This window comes from Mastomys coucha, unplaced genomic scaffold, assembly GCF_008632895.1.
Source record: "Mastomys coucha isolate ucsf_1 unplaced genomic scaffold, UCSF_Mcou_1 pScaffold22, whole genome shotgun sequence".
In the NCBI taxonomy this organism is placed as follows: Eukaryota; Metazoa; Chordata; class Mammalia; order Rodentia; family Muridae; genus Mastomys; species Mastomys coucha.
The window spans coordinates 60,576,061-60,598,928 of NW_022196905.1; the positions used below are offsets into that span (position 1 = coordinate 60,576,061).

Consider the following 22,868-nt stretch of genomic DNA (forward strand, 5'->3'; position numbering starts at 1 on the left):
GCTTTCGCTGACAGTGCTATGTAAATGTTGGTCAAACTGTCTTTGACAGTCTCACTTTTATGACTAACTCCCCCTTCTCAGTACAACTTCACCTTTGGAAACAAGTTGCCCAGTGGAACGTGGGATTTTTCTCATCATTAATAGGTCCTTATCATTTTGTCTCTAACAGTTATGCACCCATTGGCTTACACTACAATTTGCCAGGAATTAAGTAAGCCACTTCTTAGGCATATCAGGCTCTGGATAAATGTACTGTATAAGCAAGTTCAAAGGGACCTTGAACATTGCATTAGGCTTCTTAATTAGGTCAACACTGGACTGAGAAGCACTCGAAGCCGTGTCTGTCTGGGCGAAGCAGTTGTGACCCTCCTGGGCGTTTCATACAAGGGAAGTTGTACAATAGCTGTTTGTGTGTGTCCACTTTGCGCACTCACTGTACTTTCAAGATTCATCCATGTAATGCTGTGCTAGCTGTACTCTGGCCCTTAATGACATCATTGTCTGTAGTGGCTATTCCTGGTTGTCAATTTGACTATATCTGGACTGAACTACAATCCAGAATTGGAAGGGTCACCTGTGATCCTAATCTGGAGGCTGAGAGATACAAGTTTCTGACCTGGATCTTGGCATGGAGATCTTGAGGCATAGTGGCTATGAATCCCAGACTGGAAGATCTCAGAGTTCAGGGTCATCTAGGATTAAAGGTGTGGTGGCACACATCTTTAATCTGGGCCACACCTTTTGCTGGAGACCTATATAAGGACATTGGAAAGAGGAAGGCTCTCTGCTTTGCCTGCTTGTCTTGTGGGACTGAGCAACTGCTAGATTCTTGGACTTCCATTCACAGCTGCTGCTGACCATTGTTGGGAGTTGGACTACAGACTGTAAGTCATCAACAAATTCCTGTACCATATAGAGACTACCCACAAGTTCTGTGACTCTAGAGAACCCAAATACATAGTCCAATGTGAAGAACAACACGTTTATCTCATCACGTGGGTATTCGTATTGCTTCACTATTCACTGCTGTATACACAGGCTACAAACACTCATGTACCTGTTTTGATTTTTCTTGGGTTCTGTGATGCTTCCTATCAACTTGAGGGGACCTAGACTCACCAAGGAGACTAGGTTCTGGGCATGTCTGCGAGGGGAGCTGAGCTCCTTCCAAAGGTTAGGTTTTGGGATCTCATTTCATCCCTGCAAGGAGCTAGTTTTCCTGTTGCCCCGTGTCACCTAAGGCTATTCTTCCTCTACAGAACCATTTCAACACCGTGGTTAATTATCATAAATGTAGCTCTCACTAATAGGTATTTCCATTCCCATGAGTCCTAGGACCCCTTCGCAGTTCGCCTGGCAGCAGCAGCCTGCTATTTACAGGCCAGAGCTGTAAGCACTGCATCCTAGCAGCCCACTCCTTCACTACAGGTTAGCTCTCCTTCGTTCAAGTGTACAGTTTCCTATTTTATAGTCTGCAGTGTTTGAACTTGGGATTCACTTTGTTAAAGTTTCAAGTATAGTATTCTTCTGATGCTACTATAAGGGAAATCCTTTTCTTCTTAGACTGATTATTGCTAGCGCAAAGAAATGACTGATATTTGTACTAGATTTCGAACCCTGTAACCTAGCTGTTTTCTCAGGTTTAGGCTGGATATACTTTGTTATAGTCAATCCCTTCAGTGACTGAGAGTAACTTTCATTCAACTTCAATGGAGAACTCTAATTCTAACCAAATTATTTGGACTGAAGCACTTTTTTCTTTTTTAGACAAAACTATTTGCTAAAATTTTGAATCTTGAGAGCAAAAATTAAACACCCTTCTATTTCCTGGAACATGAAATTTTAGCTCCTGATTTAATCTGGCTTGTGAAATAAGGTTTGTTCAATTCTGCGCTTCTGTAGTGGCCATGTCAGACACTTCCTGCAGAAAGTGGGAAGCCACAACCATGTCCCTACTTAACCACAGCCAAGACCTGTGCATCTTGAGGGATTGTGAGTTGCAACTTCAGGGAGTTCCTAGTAGCCCGTTTCCATGTTGTTTCTACACCTGACAGGCTGCTCCCCATCCCTCTTGCTAGGTCAGAATCATTTCTGACCTAATGGACTAGAGAATTCTTTCAACCACACTCATTTGCACGGCTGTAGTAGCACGCTGGCAGAGGACACCTTGTGGGAGCTACCCATCTCCCTCCCTTGTGTAGCAAAGCCTGGCTGTTTCTAGGCTTGGGGCAGTTGCCTTTCCCTGCCAAGCCTTCTTGCTGGCTTTTATTTGGATGTTCAGCACAGAACATTTCCTTGCATTTTGAGAAAACCAGGAAAGCCTTGGCTTCTGGAGGAAAGGATTCTAGACACGAAACTACAATTTTATTTATTTATTTATTTATTTATTTATTTATTTATTTATTTGGTTTTCGAGACAGGGTTTCTCTGTATAGCCCTGGCTGAACTGGAACTCACTCTATAAACCAGGCTAGCCTCGAACTCAGAAATCCACCTGCCTCTGCCTCCCAAGTGCTGCCCCCTTAAAGGCGTGCGCCACCACTGTCCGGCTGAAACTAGAATGTTTTTTAAAGATTTTTTTTTTAAAATTTATTATACGTAAGTACACTGTAGCTGTCTTCAGACACTCCAGAAAAGGGAGTCAGATCCCATTACAGATGGTTGTGAGCCACCATGTGGTTGCTGGGATTTGAATTCAGGACCTTCTGGAGAGCAGTCAGTGCTCTTATCTGCTTGAAACTAGAATTTTTAAAACAACCAACCAACCAGTCAATGAATTGGCAAAAGAGGCCAAAAAATAAAAAATAAATCCAAGTTAGGAGCTGGGAAGACAGCTCAGTGGCTAATACACTTTGCTGTGCAAGTGAAAGGACCTGAGGTTAGATACCAAGAACACAACACAAAGTGCTGTGGAGGTGTTGGCCTGCTTGAAATTCCGGGGCTTGAAGGCAGTGACAAGAGATCTCCACAGCAAGCTGGTCAGCATGAGTAGCTTTATCAATGTGCTCTGGGATTGACTAGGAGACCCTGCCTCAAAAATAATATGGTAGAAACACAGGAAGATTTTGATACCAACTTGGGCCCCATAATGTATACCTATGTCCATACACATGTACCTCACATGTGAACACACACATATATGCACACAACACACAAACACACACGCACACAGAGAAAAAAAAGCAAGTTAAAACATTTAACAGATAACTTGACATTTATTGTGCAATTTTACCCCCAACGGAACATGTGGCATTCTAGAGGTATATGAGGTAAGAAAATCAATATTCCAATTAGAACACCTGAAATAATTAGCTCTAGTAACAAATGTCTCTTATAATTAAAAATATTGAATGTTTAAAAAACTCTTATAACATTTTAAGTTCCTAAAAGAAATGGCCTAACACTTAAAAAACAACTTACTCTTCTATATAAATTGTTCACAAAATTTGTTTTTGCTATTCTATATTATACTATGCATTTTAGCTTTATTAACATATCCCTAGTGTGTATGAATTCTACACAGTACAATCAAATAGAAATTATTCAGAGAAGCCACAAGACTCCAACAATAAAAATATTAGGATCAATGGATTTGTCACAGTTTCTCCACAAGTATTCATCATAGAAAATAGAGTAAAGGCAACAGGCCCCAGTGTTAGCTGCTACATGCCGTTCTGCAGAGGAGCAACATGAAGGCGAGGCTTAGCCTGGGCAGGGCCAGGCTGGACAGTGACTGGGTCCCCTGTCTGTCTCTGGCAGGCCTTGCTCCCAAGAGGCACAAGCCAGGCTCATCGCGGCCTTGGCATGCTTTTGACAAAGGATGCTAAATCGTGAACTACAGGGGCAAACCCAACAGGCCACTACAGTCTTTACACAATCTCTACAGTTCTCACAGTGACATTGTCAACTGAAACCTCCCGTCCTATACCAAATTGGAAGTGTCACCTGAGGCTGCCAAGCCAGCCACAAAGAGATGGGAACACTGGCCAATAGTCAAGGCCATCACCAGGTGTCACATAAAATGATCTAATCACAAGATTCAACGTTTTCTTTTATGTTCTTGCATCTTTGTACAGAGAATCTAGAAAAGTGGGAGGGAACTAGATTTCTGATGTGTCCACTTCCTTTAAGAGTTTCTGGTCCCTTTTGCAGGATGTCAGTCAGGCTAAGTCTCATGCCAGCCTTTTGAGAGCTCTGGAGGCCTGGGTTTTACGTGCATGTTATTTAAGCACCTGCATATTTCCAAAGCAGATTTAATGATATAAATACCAACTTTCCCTTCATAGCATTAGAAGATAAAACAAAACAAAACAAGACAAAACAAAACAAAATAAAACAAAACCCATTTACTCCAAAGTGTTGGTAGACTTTGAGAACTATGCTCGACTGGGGCAAACAGAAGTGGCCATTCTGCTTACTGAGCTCAAAGAAAGCTCAGGTGAGCACCCTGGCAGGAACAGCTCTTAGGGCAGCTGAGAAGGTACAAGGAGAGGAGAGGACACATTAAAGTGCTTATCAAAGCAACTAGCACGCAGGAGTCAAGAGTCACACTTAGGTAGCTGTAGTTACTATTGCTGTGGGAGTGAATTCCAAGGGACCGAATAATCTACAACACTCTGAGGCGCATCTGGCCACTTGTACTGGTGCCACTGCTCAGAGCAACCAGGTTTTTGAATGGGTATCGCTAGCAGATGTACTTTCATTGCAATTTGGGGAACAGTGATTCAACAAGAAGAACACAGCCCTTACAGCCAGCTATGGAAGCTTAGAATCAAAAATTTTTGGTAATGCACTGCCTTCAGTAGTCAAACTGACAAGGCTAGTAATTTAGTGTGAACATTCCAGTTCTCCCAATATTCCCTAAAATCCAATATGCTACAGGGAGTACCAGTGGCCTCTAATTCAATGGGGTATTACTTTTGCCCTCCACATTGCTGATGTCAATTCTTCCCTCTGTTACACACACACACACACACACACACACACACACACACACACACACACACACACACACACGCCCCTGGCTGACAATGCGAGTAGTTTTGCCATCAGCTAAGTGACATTTCTCTCCAGTGTTTCAAGTGATTATTTTTATCCAGTACTTATATGACTGAAAGAAGCCATCACTGTGTTTACAAAAATACATCATGACACACACTGCTGTTGCGACACATTTGCATTAGTTGTGACTCAAGCATCCCTTTTGACGAGTTTGCCAAGCAGCTTTGGCAAGTGTCGCCACATTAAGCACACAGCAGCAAGACTCACACCGTATGTGCAAAACCACTTTCTATTACATTTTTACAAACCCACACATGAAAGCTGTCACAGATTAACACAGACCTGTACTGTGAGATGATACAGCACTAGCTGAAGAAATTATACACTTAAAATGCTAAATCACCAAAAAATGACCTTTAAACTAAAAGAGACAACTGGTTTATACAGAAACTAAGGAGGTAGTCAGTGGGTGTCAGAGTTAGTCTAGAGCACATACTGAATAATAGTTGACCCCCTGTATTGCAAAACAGAGAACTCAAATGAGGGTGAAGTTTGGGCTCTGGACATAATTCACATCTTCCCAGGAGTTCCATTCACTTTCTCAGAGCTGCAGAAGAGGCACAAGTCATTAAATGGCAGAGATATGTAGAAACCACACACCTGCAGATTCCTAAGTTTAAGAGTTATTGTGTAGATTTTGTGTAAACAGCAAATCATTCACTATTGGACTGAGTGAAAACTACAATCCAATGGCCGTAAGTGCCATGTGGAGTAGCTGTACCAAGTAAGATTGTAGTAACGTGTCGCCTTATCATCCTGACATAGGCCTCAGTGCTGGTCACCGAAGGTAAGGGACAGTGTACAGGAACTGCCCACTGACGACAGCCACAAGCGGGGACATGCTTCCCTCAACACCTGACCAAGAGATCAGTACTCTTTTTACTCCTCTGCTCTCTACCTTAGGGAGACACATGGTGATAGCCCCCTAAATTCTGCTACAGATGAGGAACAGAGTTCAGGACTTGTAGAAACAGCTATACTTTTTTTGAGACCACGAGAGGCTCCACACCCACAAATGGGCTGGTGAGAAATGAGGCCTTATCAAATGTAAAACACTGCTCTCACTCCACAGGTCCCTGGTCTCAGTCCAGGGTCATCATTCTCTTGGCAAGATCTGTGCCTGGGGTTAAACCCTTGTGAGCAGGCTTTTTAATGTGGAAAATGAAGGACATGCCATGAAAGCGCTGTTAACTACAGAGCCTCTGATACTGGGACTATGGACCTACCTAGTCACTGAAGAAAACGCCACATCTAGTTACACAGTCCTGCCAACCACATTTTCCTCACCAGCGACAGGGCACAGCTGCCTCCTGAGATATTTTTAACACAAGTCTACTTCCAACCAACACTGAATGGCTCAGGGTAATTCTAAAAGTTGACAGAGGACTAGGTTTTGCATTGTGAAAGCAACGTGTCCAACTGCCAGAAGGATGTGGAAAATCAAATCAAGTCTCTAAAGACAGTATCTTCAATCCTCTAAATAGCAAACCAAAGGCATGTGGAGAAATCGGGGTAGCCAGTTTTGACAGTGAGTTCTGCTAGAGGTGGCACCTTTCACAGGCTGACTTAACACTCGGGACCACACAGGAAACCACCATGACCCGAGTAGCACCCCAGCCTTAAATGAATCCCCACAAAGGGAAAGAGCCAGCAGACTGCTGGAACAAACCTAACTGTCTGATTGTTGGTATCAGGCAGTGAACTAAGTAAGCTGAAGAAAACAGCAATCGTATAAACAGGCAGGAAAAACAGACACTCAACAGGGCTGAGGATTACAGGTCCACAGGTAACTCCGTGTGAGAACTGGCTACAGTGCTGAGGAGGTCAGCACTGTAGTCCTTAGTTGCCTTGTACGCACAACATCATCATGTCCACTGTTTCAGAACTAGTCACTCGTGGGAAACTGCTGGCAAACCAGACACTCCTGGCCTGAAAATGAGAGGCAGGGAGCAAGTGCCTCAGGAACAGAGGCAGTGGCAAACCTAGCACAGGTGTCCTTTCAAGTGGCAGAAACAGCAGCCCGGAGGTTCCTATTCCTACCTTATACCTGTGGGAAGTCAAAGGCTCAAAGAGTTGATGCCCAACATGCTCCTGTCACCCACCATGAAGACCTGCACCACAGAAGACTCCAAGATGGATGCACAGCCTGCGAGTCTGCATCCTTTAAAAGCAGTTGCTACACACTGCTGCTGTAGCAGGGACAACATGCCCAGCAGCAAGAGGAACTGCAGCTCAGTGCAAGAGGGATGACATAATGGCAAGTGGGGTGATGGAGGGCTCCACCCAAGGTTTCCTGACACTGGAGATTTCCTAGATCAGACTTCACAGACCTTGGATCATGCCCCAAGAAATACCCCTTTGACATCATATTGAGCGATGCTCCAACAACAGTCTTTGGTCACTATGGAGTTGATTTCTCTAGTTTACAAGCATGTGACCAGGGCATTCCAGATGGAATTGACAACAGCTCACCAGAAGTCCATTGCACTTTTTATCCAGACCTTGCAATGCCACACAGGAAGTAGCAGTTGCCATTTGCACATCTGAAGGAAGTGGCAAGAACCCTTGGTGGAGGTAAATCACTGCGATAACTTGTCTCTAGGTGATTTCCCCTTCTTTATATAAAATAGGAAAGAAAGTCTTGTTCCCGCTCATCCGTCAACTGAGCTGGAGCGTTTAACCAAATGGGTAAGCCCGTCAACTGAGCTGGAGCGTTTAACCAAATGGGTAAGCCCGTACCTTGGGAAAATCCTGAAGTTAAAGAGACACCAGATTTGAAGACTGCAAAAGCTGAATTAGGACTGATGTATCACATGATCAGAAAACCTCAACAAGTGAAGTGGAAGATTTAATGCAATGTATGCAACCCTCTGTTAAGGATCAACTCTTCCAGTTGCTGATCTTGACCTGATAGTAGACTTGAGAGGTGCAGCTGTACAGTTACCCACAAATGATTTAGATACCCTCTTCCTTAGAGCTACATGTGATAGGGAAGGTGATGTAGGCTGAACAGCACAGGTTCTTAGTCAGCTAAAGCTAATAACAGTCTATGCAGAGATGGCAATTAGAAGCTTCACTGACAAGGGCTTATCCCAGGGCATGATGCTACCCAGAGTTGGTGTTGAGACCAGAGCCTTCTCAGGCCACTCCATGGGGACCTTCTGATTCCTTATATGAAGGTTCAACTTTCCAAACTTCTATAAAGTTGCTAACTCATGGAAGAGAAAACTCAATAGATCATTTAAAGACTAGAAGACAACCAAGGAAGGCTTGTTTGAGCTTACAGACCAAATTCAATGAGGTTGAGCAGGCAGTATATAAACTGCCAAAGAGAGGAACGGGACTCAGCAGTGTGGATAAACAGAAATAAGAGAAGTCTTCAGTAGGACAGATGAGGACTTTAACGAGATGATAGTGAGTGCCCCAGACCAGCAAGCTATCACCATCCTGGCTGTTATTCAGAGACAGTTCTCATAGTTATGAAAAAAACAACAATCCTTTCTCCTGGACAGCCACAGACACTGGTCTTAGGTCCACTGTAAATGACAGCTCACTTACTCATTTAACTTCTTTTATTTTTAAACTGTTCAGCTGGTTTGTTCAAAATCTGATGCTAAATGCTGAATCTAAAGGATGTGCAATTTATTCTGACAAAATTGGCCTCCCAAAAAGTCCATTTCTAAGTGGATACTCACAGTTTGAATTTCTATCCCATTTTCAAAGCTCTTTGCTGTGTCTATAGATGACATTCATAATCTTCATAAATGCTACCCACTCAGCTTTTGGTTCCACAAAGAACCCAGTAACCTTGATTTAACAAAGTCAGACTTCTCACATGCAAAGTTTAGTCTTCATCAGTAACAACTACAGCCCCTCTGAAGTCTTTCCTGGGAAAAGCTTCACTAACCTCACAGATGGACTCCACAAACTAAGCAGGGATGTGGAACAGTAACTCAGAGTTTAGGCTGAGGAGAATGGGCACAGCTGGATGGGGTGTTTCCATCCAGGACAGTGGGAAACAGAAGTTTTATATATTCTCAACCTTCACTCAGCCCAGAAAAGGCCTTAAATTTCACAGAAATCACCCACAAGCCATTGCATAGTTGTCAGAACGGCCTTGAAGCTACATGTCTACAGTACCAGACCCCTGATCAACAGCAGATGCCGTCGTTCATGCCCTGTATTTGATCTTACCAAACGGCTAGCTCGTGGAGGTTCTCGCTGAACCCATCACCCTGGCATTGTGTCAGTGAAGTATGATTTAAGGCTACGGAGGCTGTGTTAGGAACTTATGAAATGAGGCATTTGAAAATGGTTTTGAGTCTTTGGATGTTTCCTAAACATATAGAGAGTCTCTGCTTGTAAAGCAGCGAGACTGCCTTTCTGATTGACACAGTGAGTTTTGTCTGTAAGATAACAGAAAAGTAGCTGACTTCCACGTAAGCACTGTCTACAGACATGGCCTCAGTTCTGGCTTCTTACCATAAGAGTTTAAAACAGATGGAAGCTTACAGTGTCACCTAGCTTGTGTCTTTGCTGAGAACTCTGAAATCAAGTCAATCAAGTCTTAGGAAACTGAAGACAGCTTACTCAAATTAAAGAAAATGTGTGCTGCTTGTCTTCCCTTCCCCCATATGCAGGAATACTAACTGAACCTTCCCTGGAGACCAGCTCTGCTCAAGAGGCCAGGCTTCCCTCAAGATCTGGGACCGGAGACACCCTCAATGTCTAGCTAGATATGACTTCATGTCAACTGTACATTTTCCTCTGTGATATAACACACCCCAAATCTACTGCAGGTGCTAGAGATTTCCCCCCAAAATCCTAAAGTGGATTCCTATTTGGGAACTGTGGCAGTGGGTCAAGAGAGTTTTACAGTTCGAGAATGTGTAAAGTATGACGGAATAACATGCTTTGGACTCTAAGTGACAAGGGAATGGACATTCACAACTGGAGCTCTTACACAAGAAACCAAACAGCACTGGGACGATTCTGTCCACTAGTCCCCAGATCCATCCTGTGAACTCTTGTTGAAGACCTCATCTTGGGAAGCCTGGTGGTCCATCCCTTCGTAAAACGAGCCACCGTTGTGCAGGAAAGTCCCCACTGCCCGCCCCTGTCGGGCATGACCAACAGCATCACTGAACACTTTGTTTATTTGCTCCTCCGAGGGCATCCACCAATCAGGGTTTGAGGTACAGTGCATCCTAATGAATTCTGTGGGAACAGAAACAACAGTAAAAAAGAGAGAGAAAACAGCTGGTTTTTTTGACAGATGATAGGAAAGCAGCTTAGCCTACGCCAGTGGCACTATCAGAAAAGTCGCATGGAGGTCCACAGCAATGCAATGACAGAGCCACTCACTACATCCAACCTACCCCATGCCAGTGTTCTCATGTGCAAGACTGAAGCCACCTACACTCTCTAGGGAATATTTGTTGGTGAAAAGAAAGTGTCTACACCAGGTGTCTTTACCCAGCTTTTTAGATAGGCCATCTGAACTCAGACCCTCAAGCTTGCAATCTACTTACTGAGAATCATTTCCCCAGAAGGGATGGGGCTGCTCTAGTTTTTATTACACAAATAAGAAGTGCAAGCCTCTGCATCTTTGTGAGCAAGTCCACCACCTTTGATGATGTTGGGGAATAAGAGGCATTGCGGTCAATTAGCTAAATAAGATAGATTCTAGAACTTTGCAACAACCTGGTCATGCTGGAACTTTGGACGGCTTTACAGCACTGATGCCAGTGAATGTGCATATTCCCGTGGTAGTTAGTGGCTTCCCTAGACCTGGTCACTTGCATCAGAATCATCTAGGATGCTTGAGAGTCATGCATGCACCAAGCCTTCAATCTTTGCTGAGCTTGAATCTGTGGGGTGAGCTAAAGAAGCCTAGCTGCTCCCCAACAGGACATGTGTGCTCTTCAGGCAGCAGGACTTACAGAGTTCAGGTGTCTAGGGGAAGGCTCTATCCTGGGATGAGGACAGAGACAAGCCTTCCAATAGTCAGAGCGATATAAATCTATTTATATGAAATAAACTGACTTTCTCACTAGGAAGAATTTGGATGCCTATCCAGACTAAGTCAACATGTCTTTCTGGTCGATAAAATAGTCCTGAACTGTGCAGGGCCTGCTGCTGTATGTTCCAGGGTAGTGTTCTGGTGGCCTCCTCATGTTTCTTCTATTTGTCTGTGTTTATTGGAAGCTGCTCCATCACCTGCTAGTTCCCCAACCTCTGCCTGACCTGGAACTGATCAAAGACATTACCTAAAATATCAATGAATTGAGCTCAGCTTTGAACATAGCAGCCTTTAAAAAAACCAAAACCAAAACCAAAACCAAAACCAAAACCAAAACCTAAAAAGGTTTTATGGATAAAGCCTACTTCAGGCATGCTTTGTAAGTATTCCTACCAAGCAAGCTGGATGGAGGCCCATGGAAGCAAGATACTTTTTTTTTTAATCAATTACAGAACAGCACATTCTCTCCCTGTGCGTACCTCCCTATGCTCCAGTTTTGCTGAATATGGCTTTCTCTGGCAGCAAAGAAAATCTGAACTGAAAGCGTGAAACATGAGGTACTATGCGATGCCTTTGGACATTACTCGAGAACGAGGCTACAGCAAAGAACCATTTACAGAGCTTCTCAATACCAAGTACATGGGCCACATGAAGCTTAGAAGGTCTCGTGTAAAAATTAAAAAAAACAAAATACAGTAAACGGCTGAACACTTGTGTGGGGAGCCACAGCCAATGCAGTGAAATGGGATCACGGATGGTGACACTGAGGGGAAGGATGCAGTACCTCGGAGGCACGTGACTTTAACTGGATCCAGAGGGCGTCTTTCGGGACCTGTCTCTCCTGACTGCACTGACCTTTTCCTTTTCCCAAGGCCGCATGAGTACTTAAGCTCATCCGTGGTGAAAACAAATCTGATGAGGTACCGCAGGAGCCGCCTCCCGTCTTTCTTGGAAGAATTCACAGCCTCGTCCCACTGTTTGCTCGTTATGTACACGGGATAGTTGTTCAACAGCTGCTTGCTTCCCTGGAAAAGGAAAATATTTTCTCATTACCTGCCGAGCCAGCCAGCCAGAAGCCAAAGTCATCTCCATTTCAAAGGCAAACATGCTTTTTAACCAAGTGGCTACGCTGACAATGAACCGGGCACTGAAGAGCACACGTAATTGCTCACACTCAGAACGGGCACTTTTCAAATTACATTTGCATTTTCTATAACAAGAGCCAATGAGGTATAATGAACACCTTTGAAAGAGGAGCTATTTATAACTCGAGTTTTAACAGGTAGGTTAAAATGTGTCAAGATCCAATGACAGGGAACGCTATTTAAATATAACCTGTAACTTTCCCTTTCAATCTATTAAATATGCAAAAATGACTTTGAAGAGTGTGATCAAACAGGTCTCTTCATCCCCTGGCTGGCAGTGCGGTTCTTAGAGGAATGGTGCCTGCGGTCTATTTTAATAGGCACGCAAGGCTTGTGTTTAAGGCATCTAACACACGGCTGTCATTGTGTTATGGTGAAAACATGACAAGACTGGGTTTCAAAGGAGAGAATTGAAAAAAAGCAAAACAGCTCTTCTCAAATGGTAGCTTCTGCAAACACCCCCATGTCAACCCCCAAAATGCTCTTGCCTCTCACCTTCCTAGTTTACAACTGCTGTAAAATCCCCAAGCTAACCAGCTGCAGTGGGGCTAATTACAGGGACTTCTGTAACGTTTATAAGCCATGTTTAGTCAACTGCACCCACGCAACCATTACTTTAGTTCTGGCTGTCCATAAAATTCTATAGTCCAGGACAAATTAATTAACCCATGATCTCAGTTTTAATGTACTTCCCCAGTAATTAAGGTGTACAAAATAAAAAAGAGAGAGAGAGAAACTCATTCAGTTTTACAACTCTGAAAATTTATTACAGGTTATAAATCTGGCACTGTTTGGGTCTGACAGGGTTTTATTTCAAGAAGTGCTTGCTTATTTAACCATGGAGAAGGTATTGGTATGAGCGACAGCAGGGCCGTGGGGACTGGATTTGACGAGGGAACAGTCAGTGACTGACCAGTACACACAGAAACTCCTGCACCCACTTTCCTGAAGGTGACAATACGACTTGGTTTCCTTTAACGAAGGGAGCTGAGGTTATTTATGGTTTGTATAATGAATTTAGAGACAGGCTAGGATTAAGCATGGAACTGGGTGCTATGTCTTACTAACTTGAGAAAGCTACCCGGACTTTTTTGGAGGAAAGTTCAAAACACAGGAACCACACTGTGCTGGCCTTCTGTAGGCAATGGGTGGTAGCTTACAAGGCCCCCGATGCTGGGCTCTTGTGCACATGTGCGATAAGGCATCAGCAGGAGCCCAGGCTTCACAGGTCCTCTCAGCCTAGCCACCCTTAAATGGGAAGTGCTGAGAGTGCAATGTGTGTGCAGTCCTGGGCAGTGCGGGGAGGAAGGGCTGAGGAAGGAAGGTGGGCAATGCTGCTAGCCAGGCTGGAGAATACATGATTCCTAAGTGAAATGGTGCTGAGTTGTATGGCTGATGCAGAAGGGAAAATAGTGCCGTGCTTCTCATGGACAAGGAGGAAGGGCTCAGTGGAGCTCCAGTGAATGACCAATCAACCCAGGCAGTAGGTGGAGCTTGAGGTGGGTGGACTCCAAGCTGGCTCAGAACCACAAACTCTAAAGTATTTTTGCAGAAGCCCTGTAATACCAGTTGCGCTGTTTACTAAACAATTAATGGGGAACCTGAGGCATTTGCCCCAGGTAGTACAATTATAAACTCTGGGATGGGGTAGGGGGTGTTGGGGCTGGAGAGATGGCTCAAAAGTTAAGAGCACTGATTGCTCTTCCAGAGGGTCTGGGTTGTATTCACATGACAGCTCAGAACCATTTGTAATTCTAGTCCCAGGGCAGGAGGGGACCAGGTAAACAGATAGTCCACATACATACATGTAAAATAAAATAAAATAAAATAAAATTGGGCCATGTGTTCAGCCTGGGGAGGGGACTATCTCAACTTCTGCTCTTTACTGTCAAAATAGGACCAGGATACCATATTCCCCACACCTGAGGGCTCACATCTGTAATCCCAGCACTCCAAGGTCTGAGGCAGAGGATTTGCTTGGAGTTCAGGAGTAGTTTCAGCTATATTGTGAGATACAGGACAATTTTGAGTACAGAGTGAGATCCTATCTCAAAAGCATTGACAAAGCAAAGCAACAATTACAAATGACCAGTTTTGATAAAGGTGTCCATTCATCTCCCACCATACAAATCCTGCCCCATAGACCTCTTTGGCTTCTGTGGGTACTGTATGAACACTGCACAGACATACATGCAGGCAAAACATCCGCATATGAAAACTAAAATGAAGGTAAAAAGAAAAGGAATCTGTTCTCTTAGAAGCCTTGTGAATACATGCATTGCCAGCCTCACAGGAAACCTGCACAGCTATTTCTTGAATGCTTCTTGGATAATAATAATGATGATGATGATGATAGTAATAATGACATAATAATGCCTGTTCCCCTGTTTCGGGTGCCTACCTGCAAGGAAAGGTTACGGCTCTATTTTACCAAGGTTGTACCCTTTTCCAAGAGTCACAACTCCAAGTGGGGGAATGGGGTGGAAGGCCGAGTTTCTCACTTATCTGTTAATACTGAGCTATGCTGCTAAACTATTTCAAGATGAGGGTGTTTGTGATTTAGGGAGCTGGCAATACAAGACAGGTACTTTTTCAAATCTTTGAGAAAATCATAGAAAAGTCCTGCGCAATTCCAAAGCACAGCAGCCCAACATAAAACATGGGTCTCATAAAATGCAGAATTACCATTTGGAAGTAATTTTCATCAAGAAACAGGAGAAGAAAGAGAACCAGTAATTTATCGCCCAAACACAACTCAGAATGCCCTGTGGGTTACTGATGAGAGTTATAATCCTGTTTTAGCACAGCTAAAAGAAAAGTGATAAATAATAAAAATGAGAAAATTTTCAGGTGCCTGAAATGACAATAAAAACTGTATGGTAATGATGATGATGACAGGCAATAAAGTTTAAACAGCTCCATCCGAGGACAAACAGGCAATCTGTCCCTATGTCTTTGTGCAGGGGCCTGAGTGCCATCTATGTCCGGGAATGGAGGGCAGGGCTCAATGGTAAGGATTTTCTTTAACTGACTCTCTACTTTAATTTTTTTTCTCTTGGAGACAAGGTCTCATTTTGTTGCCATGGTTGTCCTGGAACTCACTATGTAGACTAGGCTAGCCTCTAAGTCAGAGATCCTCCTGCCTCTGCCTCCTGAATGCTGGGATTGAAAGCTTAAAGGCATACACCACCGTCATGCCTAGTCTTTCCACCTTAACTCTGAGACAGACAGTCTCTCACTGAACCTGGAGCTCTCAGACTGGCTGGGCTGACTGGTTAGCAAGTCTGTCCCACAGCCTTCCCAGTGCTGGGGTTACAGCGGAATGCCACCACGAACCACATTTGCTATCCCTGTGGGTGTCAGGGTTTCCAAGCAAGTCCTCATGCTGGAAAGGCAAGCACCTGCACTTAACCAGCTGAGCCTTCCTCCCAACTGTCTTTCTAATTTGGGGTTTCGGGGCAGGGCTCATTATACACTTCAGTTAGCCACCAACAGGTTACTAACCCTATCCTATTGTTGGGAAATACTGCAAACAGCCCTCGCTGTCTTTAAAGACTTGTAGTCACGTGGAAATCATAGGCATAGATTTATAATTTGGCCAATTCTAATTTCAACTTACAACATACTATAATGAGCATAGGTATCCGGCCACTTCCTGGAGGAAGTACTCATTTCACTTGCGTATAAACCACAAAATGTAAAGTTAGCAACTGTGGTCTTCAATTATAGAATTTAACTAAGGCTTGATCTTTAATTTACAAAGGTAACTTTGCATTGTGCAAAGTGGAGAGGGGTTAGAAAGTGCTAAGGTGACCGGAAAGGAGACAAGTAACAGGAGCTTGTGCTGGGTTTGGACTCTTTCATGGGCAGGCTGGGTGTCCTATGTGCAGAGTGAGGAGGCTGTGGACATCCCACTGACAGCCGGAGCAATCAACAGTGATACATAACTGACCTGTGGGGACCTTTTAGCCTTCATGTGGCAGAGAAAGGGGAGGAGTAGGAAGGAGAGGAAGATGAAAAGGAGAAAGAGGAAGGGGAAGGGTAGAGGAGGAGGAAGAGCAGTATAAATCAAGTGAGAGACAGCAGACAGCAAGAAGGAAGTACCTCAGACGGGTGGATGAAAGGGTCATTAATGTGGAGAACAGGGAGCCATGAAGCAGTGCCGACACGGAGACCACAGGGGAGAGAGCTTAAGGGATCAGCCTGGACCAGACACCCAGGAAAGGCGCTAGGGAGGGCATGTGGGGAGGAGGTAGGGTTGAGAATTGGGTTTGATTCCTGCACATCGCTTGGGAGCAGTGAGGGAAGTGATATTATAAGGGTGGTAAGGCAATGAAAACAAAGAATGGAAAGTGCACAGAAAGACCAGTCTTACATGTTTCATCACTTAAAGATGAACCATCACTTGGAATGCACGAATGAGAACCTTCTCCAAGAGGCAGTAGGGTGCTAATGGGGATGGGCAGAGATTAAGAGCTGTGTGGCCTGGGAGTGCTGCCTGAGGGTGCACTGGGGGCTCGCTGTGATGGATGAAGGAAGCACAGTAATTGAGGGAGACTCAAAGTCTTCAGAACATGAGGTAGTAACAGATTCAAGCCTAAGCTTTGAAAATCATGTAAAAATGTAGTCTGTTAAACCCTCCTTAGCATCAAGAGATGACTGCTTGGATGATGGGAGACTGGTTGCTTCTACTGTGGCTCAGAGAAGGACAACATCTGTGTCATAGTGTCTGGGATGTTAAAATCCCAGAGACTGTTGGTGTTAGACGCCCCAGAGCGAGGCACATGAAGACCAGGGCTCTACCTGAGGGCGTCCTGGATCTCATCTTCATCTCCATCTTCCCTGCACCAAAGAACGGGGAAGACTTGCCTATGCAATTTAAGTTCCAGTTTCTCCTTCCTTTCAAAGGGCAGAGGAATCTTTATAAATTAAATCTGCACATGATCCTTCACCACAGAATATGTGCCCACAGTAACAGACCCACAAAGTTCCCACGGTCAGCAAATTCTACCCGCAGGCCTGCGCCCCTCTTCCCGAAGGCCCAGTCCTACCTCGGTGGGCTGGTCGGCAGGCTGTGGCAGGAGCTGGTTGTGGTGCAACAGCACTGTCTTTAGGTAATCAAGGACGGTCTGGCATGGCACTGTGAGGAGGAAGAGCGATGGTGCATGTTAGCTAGCTTTCAACAAAAAGTTACTTGCCATTGGTACCTGTTGGCAAAGGGGAAGCCAGTCTCTCCAACGGAGTGTCAATATCACCCACCCCCCAAGGCAGGCCCCATGTCCAGGAGGAGCTGCCAACACAACACAAACTCCATGTCTTTTTTTAAATGGACTTTCCGTCTCATTTTGTTTGTTTTTGTCTTACTGGTCTTTTGCTTGCTTATCCTGATTTTTATTTGTTTTTTGTTTTACAAAAACAAAAGATTGAGAGCACACAGTTGAGGCAGGGAAGCTCTGGGCGGAGTTAGGGGAGGGAAAATGATCACCATATGTTGTATGAAGATTTTTAATTAAAAAAGTAGCTGGGTAGTCGTGGTGCACACTTTGATCCCAGCTTCTAAGAGGCAGAGGCAGGCAGATCCCTGAGTTTGAGACCAGCCTGGTCTACATAATTGTTCCAAGACAGCCAAGGTTACACAGAGAAAAAAACAAAAAAAGTATTTGGGGGAAAATGTCAGGCGCCCCTAATTTCACCAACCAACTAAAAGTTCCACCCACTTGATGGTTCAGTGCTGGGACTATGCCTCTGTCTTTGAGTGTTCACTGGCAGAAGAGCAGAAGAGCCCCTCACGGTGGCGTACACCAGTTCTAGGGAGACTGAGGCTCAAGGATGGTGAGGTCCAGGCCAGCCTGGGCTACATACCGAAACTTTTCTATCTTTCTCTCTAAGGCAGCAAAGTTGAGAAAGGAATGGACGTGTCCTGTGACAAGTGTATGGCACAACCCTGGATTTGGCATGGGAACTACAAGAAAATTTATAAATTCTCACCGATTAACTGGATTTTAAACGAACCTCCCTTGACCCATATTTTGCTTTGAGATTATGCAATTTTAAATTTAAGCACAGAAATACCTACAAGGCAGCTTATAAAATAGAAAATTCAGTATAACTTTAATGATGTTGGTATGTATACTGAAAAGATACGGGAAAGAGGTTGGTGTAACCCACAATGACTTAGTGACTTAGCTCAGCTGTGGGATTATGGTAGTTGTCATTTAAAATCCAAACTGTCCTGAAATCTGAAATTTTCTAGAGTCAACATGATGTCACAAGTGGAAAATGCTGTAGATGATCTCATATGGTGGTTGCAGTTAAAGCACAGGTACACTAAATCTTTCATAAAAGTAAACTTAGTGGAATTATACTGTATATATAAAATATATATATGAAACACGAATATATGGCATGTTTAGACTTAAGCCTCACTCCCAAGACATCTCATTATATATATATAAATATTCTTGAATCCAAAATGAGGAGAAAGGTAAAACAGTTCTAGTCCCAAGTATTTTAGGTAAGAGATATACTTAACGCGTGTTTTAAGATCTTTCTATAGTGGGCATTACTTAACAGCCACTGAAAGCTGTCTAAAAACCACTAAAGTAGTTGTTGTCCCTTGCCTTTGAGACATACAGTGTCGGTTATACAGCCATGGTGGGCTGGAAGCTTATTCCCTGTCACTCTACAGACATCCAGACATTTCAGCTGCACGTGGAGCAAATGCTAACCAGGCTAGCTGACTCATGTCGGGAAGAGAGGGCACCACTGAGTGTGCATCTTCCAGTGTTGGGAGCTCAAAGGCGAGTGGGTCCTGTGTGCTGATACTGGAGACAAAGCTGAAGGCCAGGGAGAGCAGAGCAGGAGTGTGCTCACATTAAGCAACTATCAAAGAGACTGAGTTGGAGAGGTAGCTCAGACTAGGAGCACTTGCTGCTCTTGCAGAGGACCCAGGTTTGGAGCAGCTTACAACTGCTGTTAACTCTAGCTCTGGGGCACCTCATGCCCTCCTCTGGTCTGCACGTGCACACAAACATAAACACAATCATTTTTTAAACTTAAAAACTCTGAATGACCTTTGGATTCCCTTCCTCCCACCTTCAAGGGGTCCCTGTGCCATCTCCCCGAGACAGAGGCCTCCAGTTAGTCCCTGTAGGGTTGTGCAGAGTGACTCTTGGCTGGCACATTTGTGGACACCTGCCTAGAGTCACACAGGAAGTTGTAGAGTGAAGGGAAAATGTTTTCTGTGGGGAACAAAACAAAAACAAACAACAACAAACCCTTAGTCAATCTTGAAAATGGAGACTGGCGAGCTCAAGCAGGGATGACCCTGTCCTAGTTGCACTGTTAGGCCAGTCCAGGAGCAATGAAGGCCACAGCCAGAAAGTACTGGAAAACCACCTGCTTTTATTCTGATATTGTACCCCTTATGGGTAACAGGGAAGTTCCTGAGTGAGGACACATCACTCGCAGATAGGGGCCTGTGCGGCCTATAAGGTTTTTCTGTTCATTTCAGGTTGCCATGTTCCTATGTCCTCTAAAGAGAGGAGAGATAGGCCTCCCCCAGAGGCCTTAAACAGAACTGTATCCTTGGACACAATGAGAATTTGAGCAAAGTTCTCTGGCTGATGAAGAACCCTTGACCCACTGGGCAGGTTTCCTTTGTTCCTTTGCTCATTCTGTTGACTCGGTGAGAAAATAAACAAAGAAGAGAAATATAGACGCTTCCGCTGAAAAGAGAAACTGTGTGTGGTACACACCTGTAATGCCAGAACATGGGAAACGAAGAAAGGACCTCTACAAGTTCAAGGTTAACATCTTGTCCCATAAAACCACAGAGAAAGAAAAGAGACTCAGAAAAGAATCTAAGATGTGTCTAGTGCCCGGCCCTATACCGATGTTGCTAGTCTTCCTCCCCCTAAGGAACAACATGGCACCATAATGCTCATCACATAATCTGAGGAAGAAAAAGGTAGAAACGGGAAGATCTGGGACAATAGCAAAGAGATCCCTGCTCCACCCTAGTCTCTAAGGCTGCTTTATCTCAATAGGGAAAACAGCTAAATATAGCCTAGCCGTGCTACAGTAGCAGTTGGCTATAAGCTCACTCTGACATTCCCTATGTGGTCCTGGGGAAAGTTACTCAACCTCTCGGAGCTTCTGTTATCATGCTTGTAAACGGGGATAATGACCTGCCACACAGTTACTGTACTGAAGTAATGCACGAGAAACAGAAGCAATGCATCCTGGGAGCAATGCCACCCGGGTTTTAAAAGGAGCAGTCTAGTGAATTCCTCAGAGGCCTCATAACTTGGCGGCCACCTCAGTGCCTGTACGGCTGGTCAAGAAGCTCCCATATACAGCTCTTCTTTCCAGAGACTGTTAAAGTTTTGGTTTTCCCACATTAAGGGTGAGTGGGTCCTCCAGCTAATAATTTTCAGTGTACTAGCATTCTTTATTAGCCATGTAGCCCAGGCTGGTCTAAAGCTCGCCATCTGTTTGCCTCGGCTTCCTGAATGACTGGACTACAGACTGATGCTAAATACACCCAGCTAAAATCTTGATCATTTGATCTCTGTCCCTCAAGCACTATTTTATCTACCTAGCTATTCAAAGACTTCAAACTCCTCAAAATATTACTCAATCATTTTGTAGGAATGCTAAACTCTTTTTATTGCTGACAATCCCAGTTATCTGTTGTGTTTAACAATCTTCGAGTAGCCCAATCATATTGTCTCTCCAATGTAAAACAAGTTCCTGAGTAGAAATACCTTAACTCAAATGTTCAGCATTAAGTATCAGTCTCGTACAGTCACATGGTTGGAGCTCAGGTAAAAGACAATGCCTTATTTCAACAGAAACTGGGACGTCAAGAGGACAGGCTTCTGCCCTACAGCATCATATATGATCCAGCACCTTATCAGGACATCAGGAGATAACGGCATACTCTGGGTAAACACAGACTTGAGAATGACTTTAACAGAGGTATCCAGAGGCATGCAGGGACATTACAAAGAATCTCTCACAGAGGGCCTTGCTGGAACTGGACACTGAAGAATGCACAGGAGTTTCTCAAGAAGAGGGCAGCATGTTTTAGGAGTGGAAAGAACAGGGGTTAGGACAAGTGTCTGCTCGCCAGGTTGAGTCTACAAAGATGTTCAGTAGAGAACCAAGTACTGCTGTGCATGCCCTGTAATCTCAGCTCTGGCCAGAAGCAGGCAGGAGGATTGGGAGTTCAAGGTCACCTTCAGCTAGACAGGTAGTCACAGAACCCCATCTCCTCAAACAGGACCCCAGGGAAGTGAAGACTTCTCTGTGATGAGGGAACCCAAATCTGAGGCTCTATGGCCCATTTCTGAAGTCAGACACTGCTTCTAATTTGGGGAATCCTTCAAGTCTCTGCATTGCTAGGCACACAACAGTTGTACTCTCTTTTCATCCTTTCTTGGTTAAGATGGGGTCTCGCTATGTACCCATGAGGGTCTTGGACTCTCTCCTGTCTCAGCCTTTTTGGTATTTGGATTACAGTCATGTTCTACATAAATCAGAAACAATTTTTCTCTCTTCCGTCTTTTAAGATTTATTTTATCTGAGTGTTTTGCCTGTGTGTGTGTGTATGTGTGTGCCTGGTGCCTGTGGAGGTCAGAAGATATTGGACCCCCTGGAATTGGCCTTATAGATGTTTTCGGGCTACCATGTGAGTTATGGGAACTGAACCTGGGTCCTATGGAAGAGAAACAAGCACTCTTAACTGTCAAGCCGTGTCTCTAGCCTCAGGAAAAATTTCTCTTCAAGGTGATGCTAAGTGTACTAAATTTAACACTTCCATATTCTTATAATATTGTTAACTTTGCTTTAAGGAAGGCTCAGAATGGGCAAATTACTGCTAGCTGTCACAGCAAGGAACACCAGTCTACGGCTGCAGCTACTCTCAGGGCCTTTGGTCTGCACAAAGAACCTTTCCCTCAAACTGGTCATACTGATGTCCCTGTCTGGCCTTAGATAATGACAGTGTGGGACCTGAGGGGGTTAGCTCCTTATCTGCAGCATAGTGAGTCACTACTCCCTCTTGGATTCCGTACTTGCAAGTCTGCGTGCCTGCTAAGGTATGCCTGGAACTCCCCAAACCGGAACTTTTGCAAGCCACTTGCAGACTTGTGCAGAGCACTTGGGAATTTGAGTCGCCTGACAAATGTCCCAGCTGTGTTTGCCTGGTTTCAGTTCTTATGCTGGAAACAAGTGTCCCTGTCACAGTCTATTTAGGGTTGTTCCTTATGTGCCTGTTTGGGATTTTACTATTAAAATGGCTCTCCACTGTAGTGTTCAAGTACCCAAAGCACAACTAGCCCTTTGTACCTTTGCTACAAGTAACGCCACAGTGTTTGCCAAGTCACTGGCTAATTCTTTGGTGACCACACAATACAACTACCTTGACAATAAGAACTGATCTCAGGTGGAGGGTTACAACTTGAACACCAAGTCAGAAGGCTTGGACAACATAACTCTCCATCTACAGTGGCTCTCCCATCAATTAGGTGCCAACTTCCTGTCTGTAAGATGAAATGAAATAGCTGATGTGGGCAAGGGTACCAAGTGTTCTAACCTCTGAGCCATCTCTCCAGCCTCTGAAACTGAATGCTCAA

The 22,868-nt window shown here is 44.4% G+C and overlaps 1 protein-coding gene across 2 annotated transcripts in view; it reads right to left on the bottom strand.

Annotated features, from left to right (window-relative positions):
• Positions 1-3,195: 3,195 nt before the first annotated feature.
• Bend4 (BEN domain containing 4) overlaps positions 3,196-22,868 on the bottom strand; it is a 35,229-nt gene continuing 15,556 nt past the window's right edge. Inside the window, exons 3-5 of one of the 2 annotated variants that reach the window (XM_031342528.1) lie at positions 17,280-17,368; positions 11,868-12,108; positions 3,196-10,278 (exon numbers count right to left, since the gene is read on the bottom strand). In XM_031342528.1, the coding sequence (XP_031198388.1) occupies positions 10,061-10,278; positions 11,868-12,108; positions 17,280-17,368 (548 nt within the window). In that variant the 3' untranslated portion in view covers positions 3,196-10,060. The remainder of the gene's footprint in view (positions 10,279-11,867; positions 12,109-17,279; positions 17,369-22,868) is intronic. The other variant, XM_031342529.1, reaches the window with a different exon arrangement.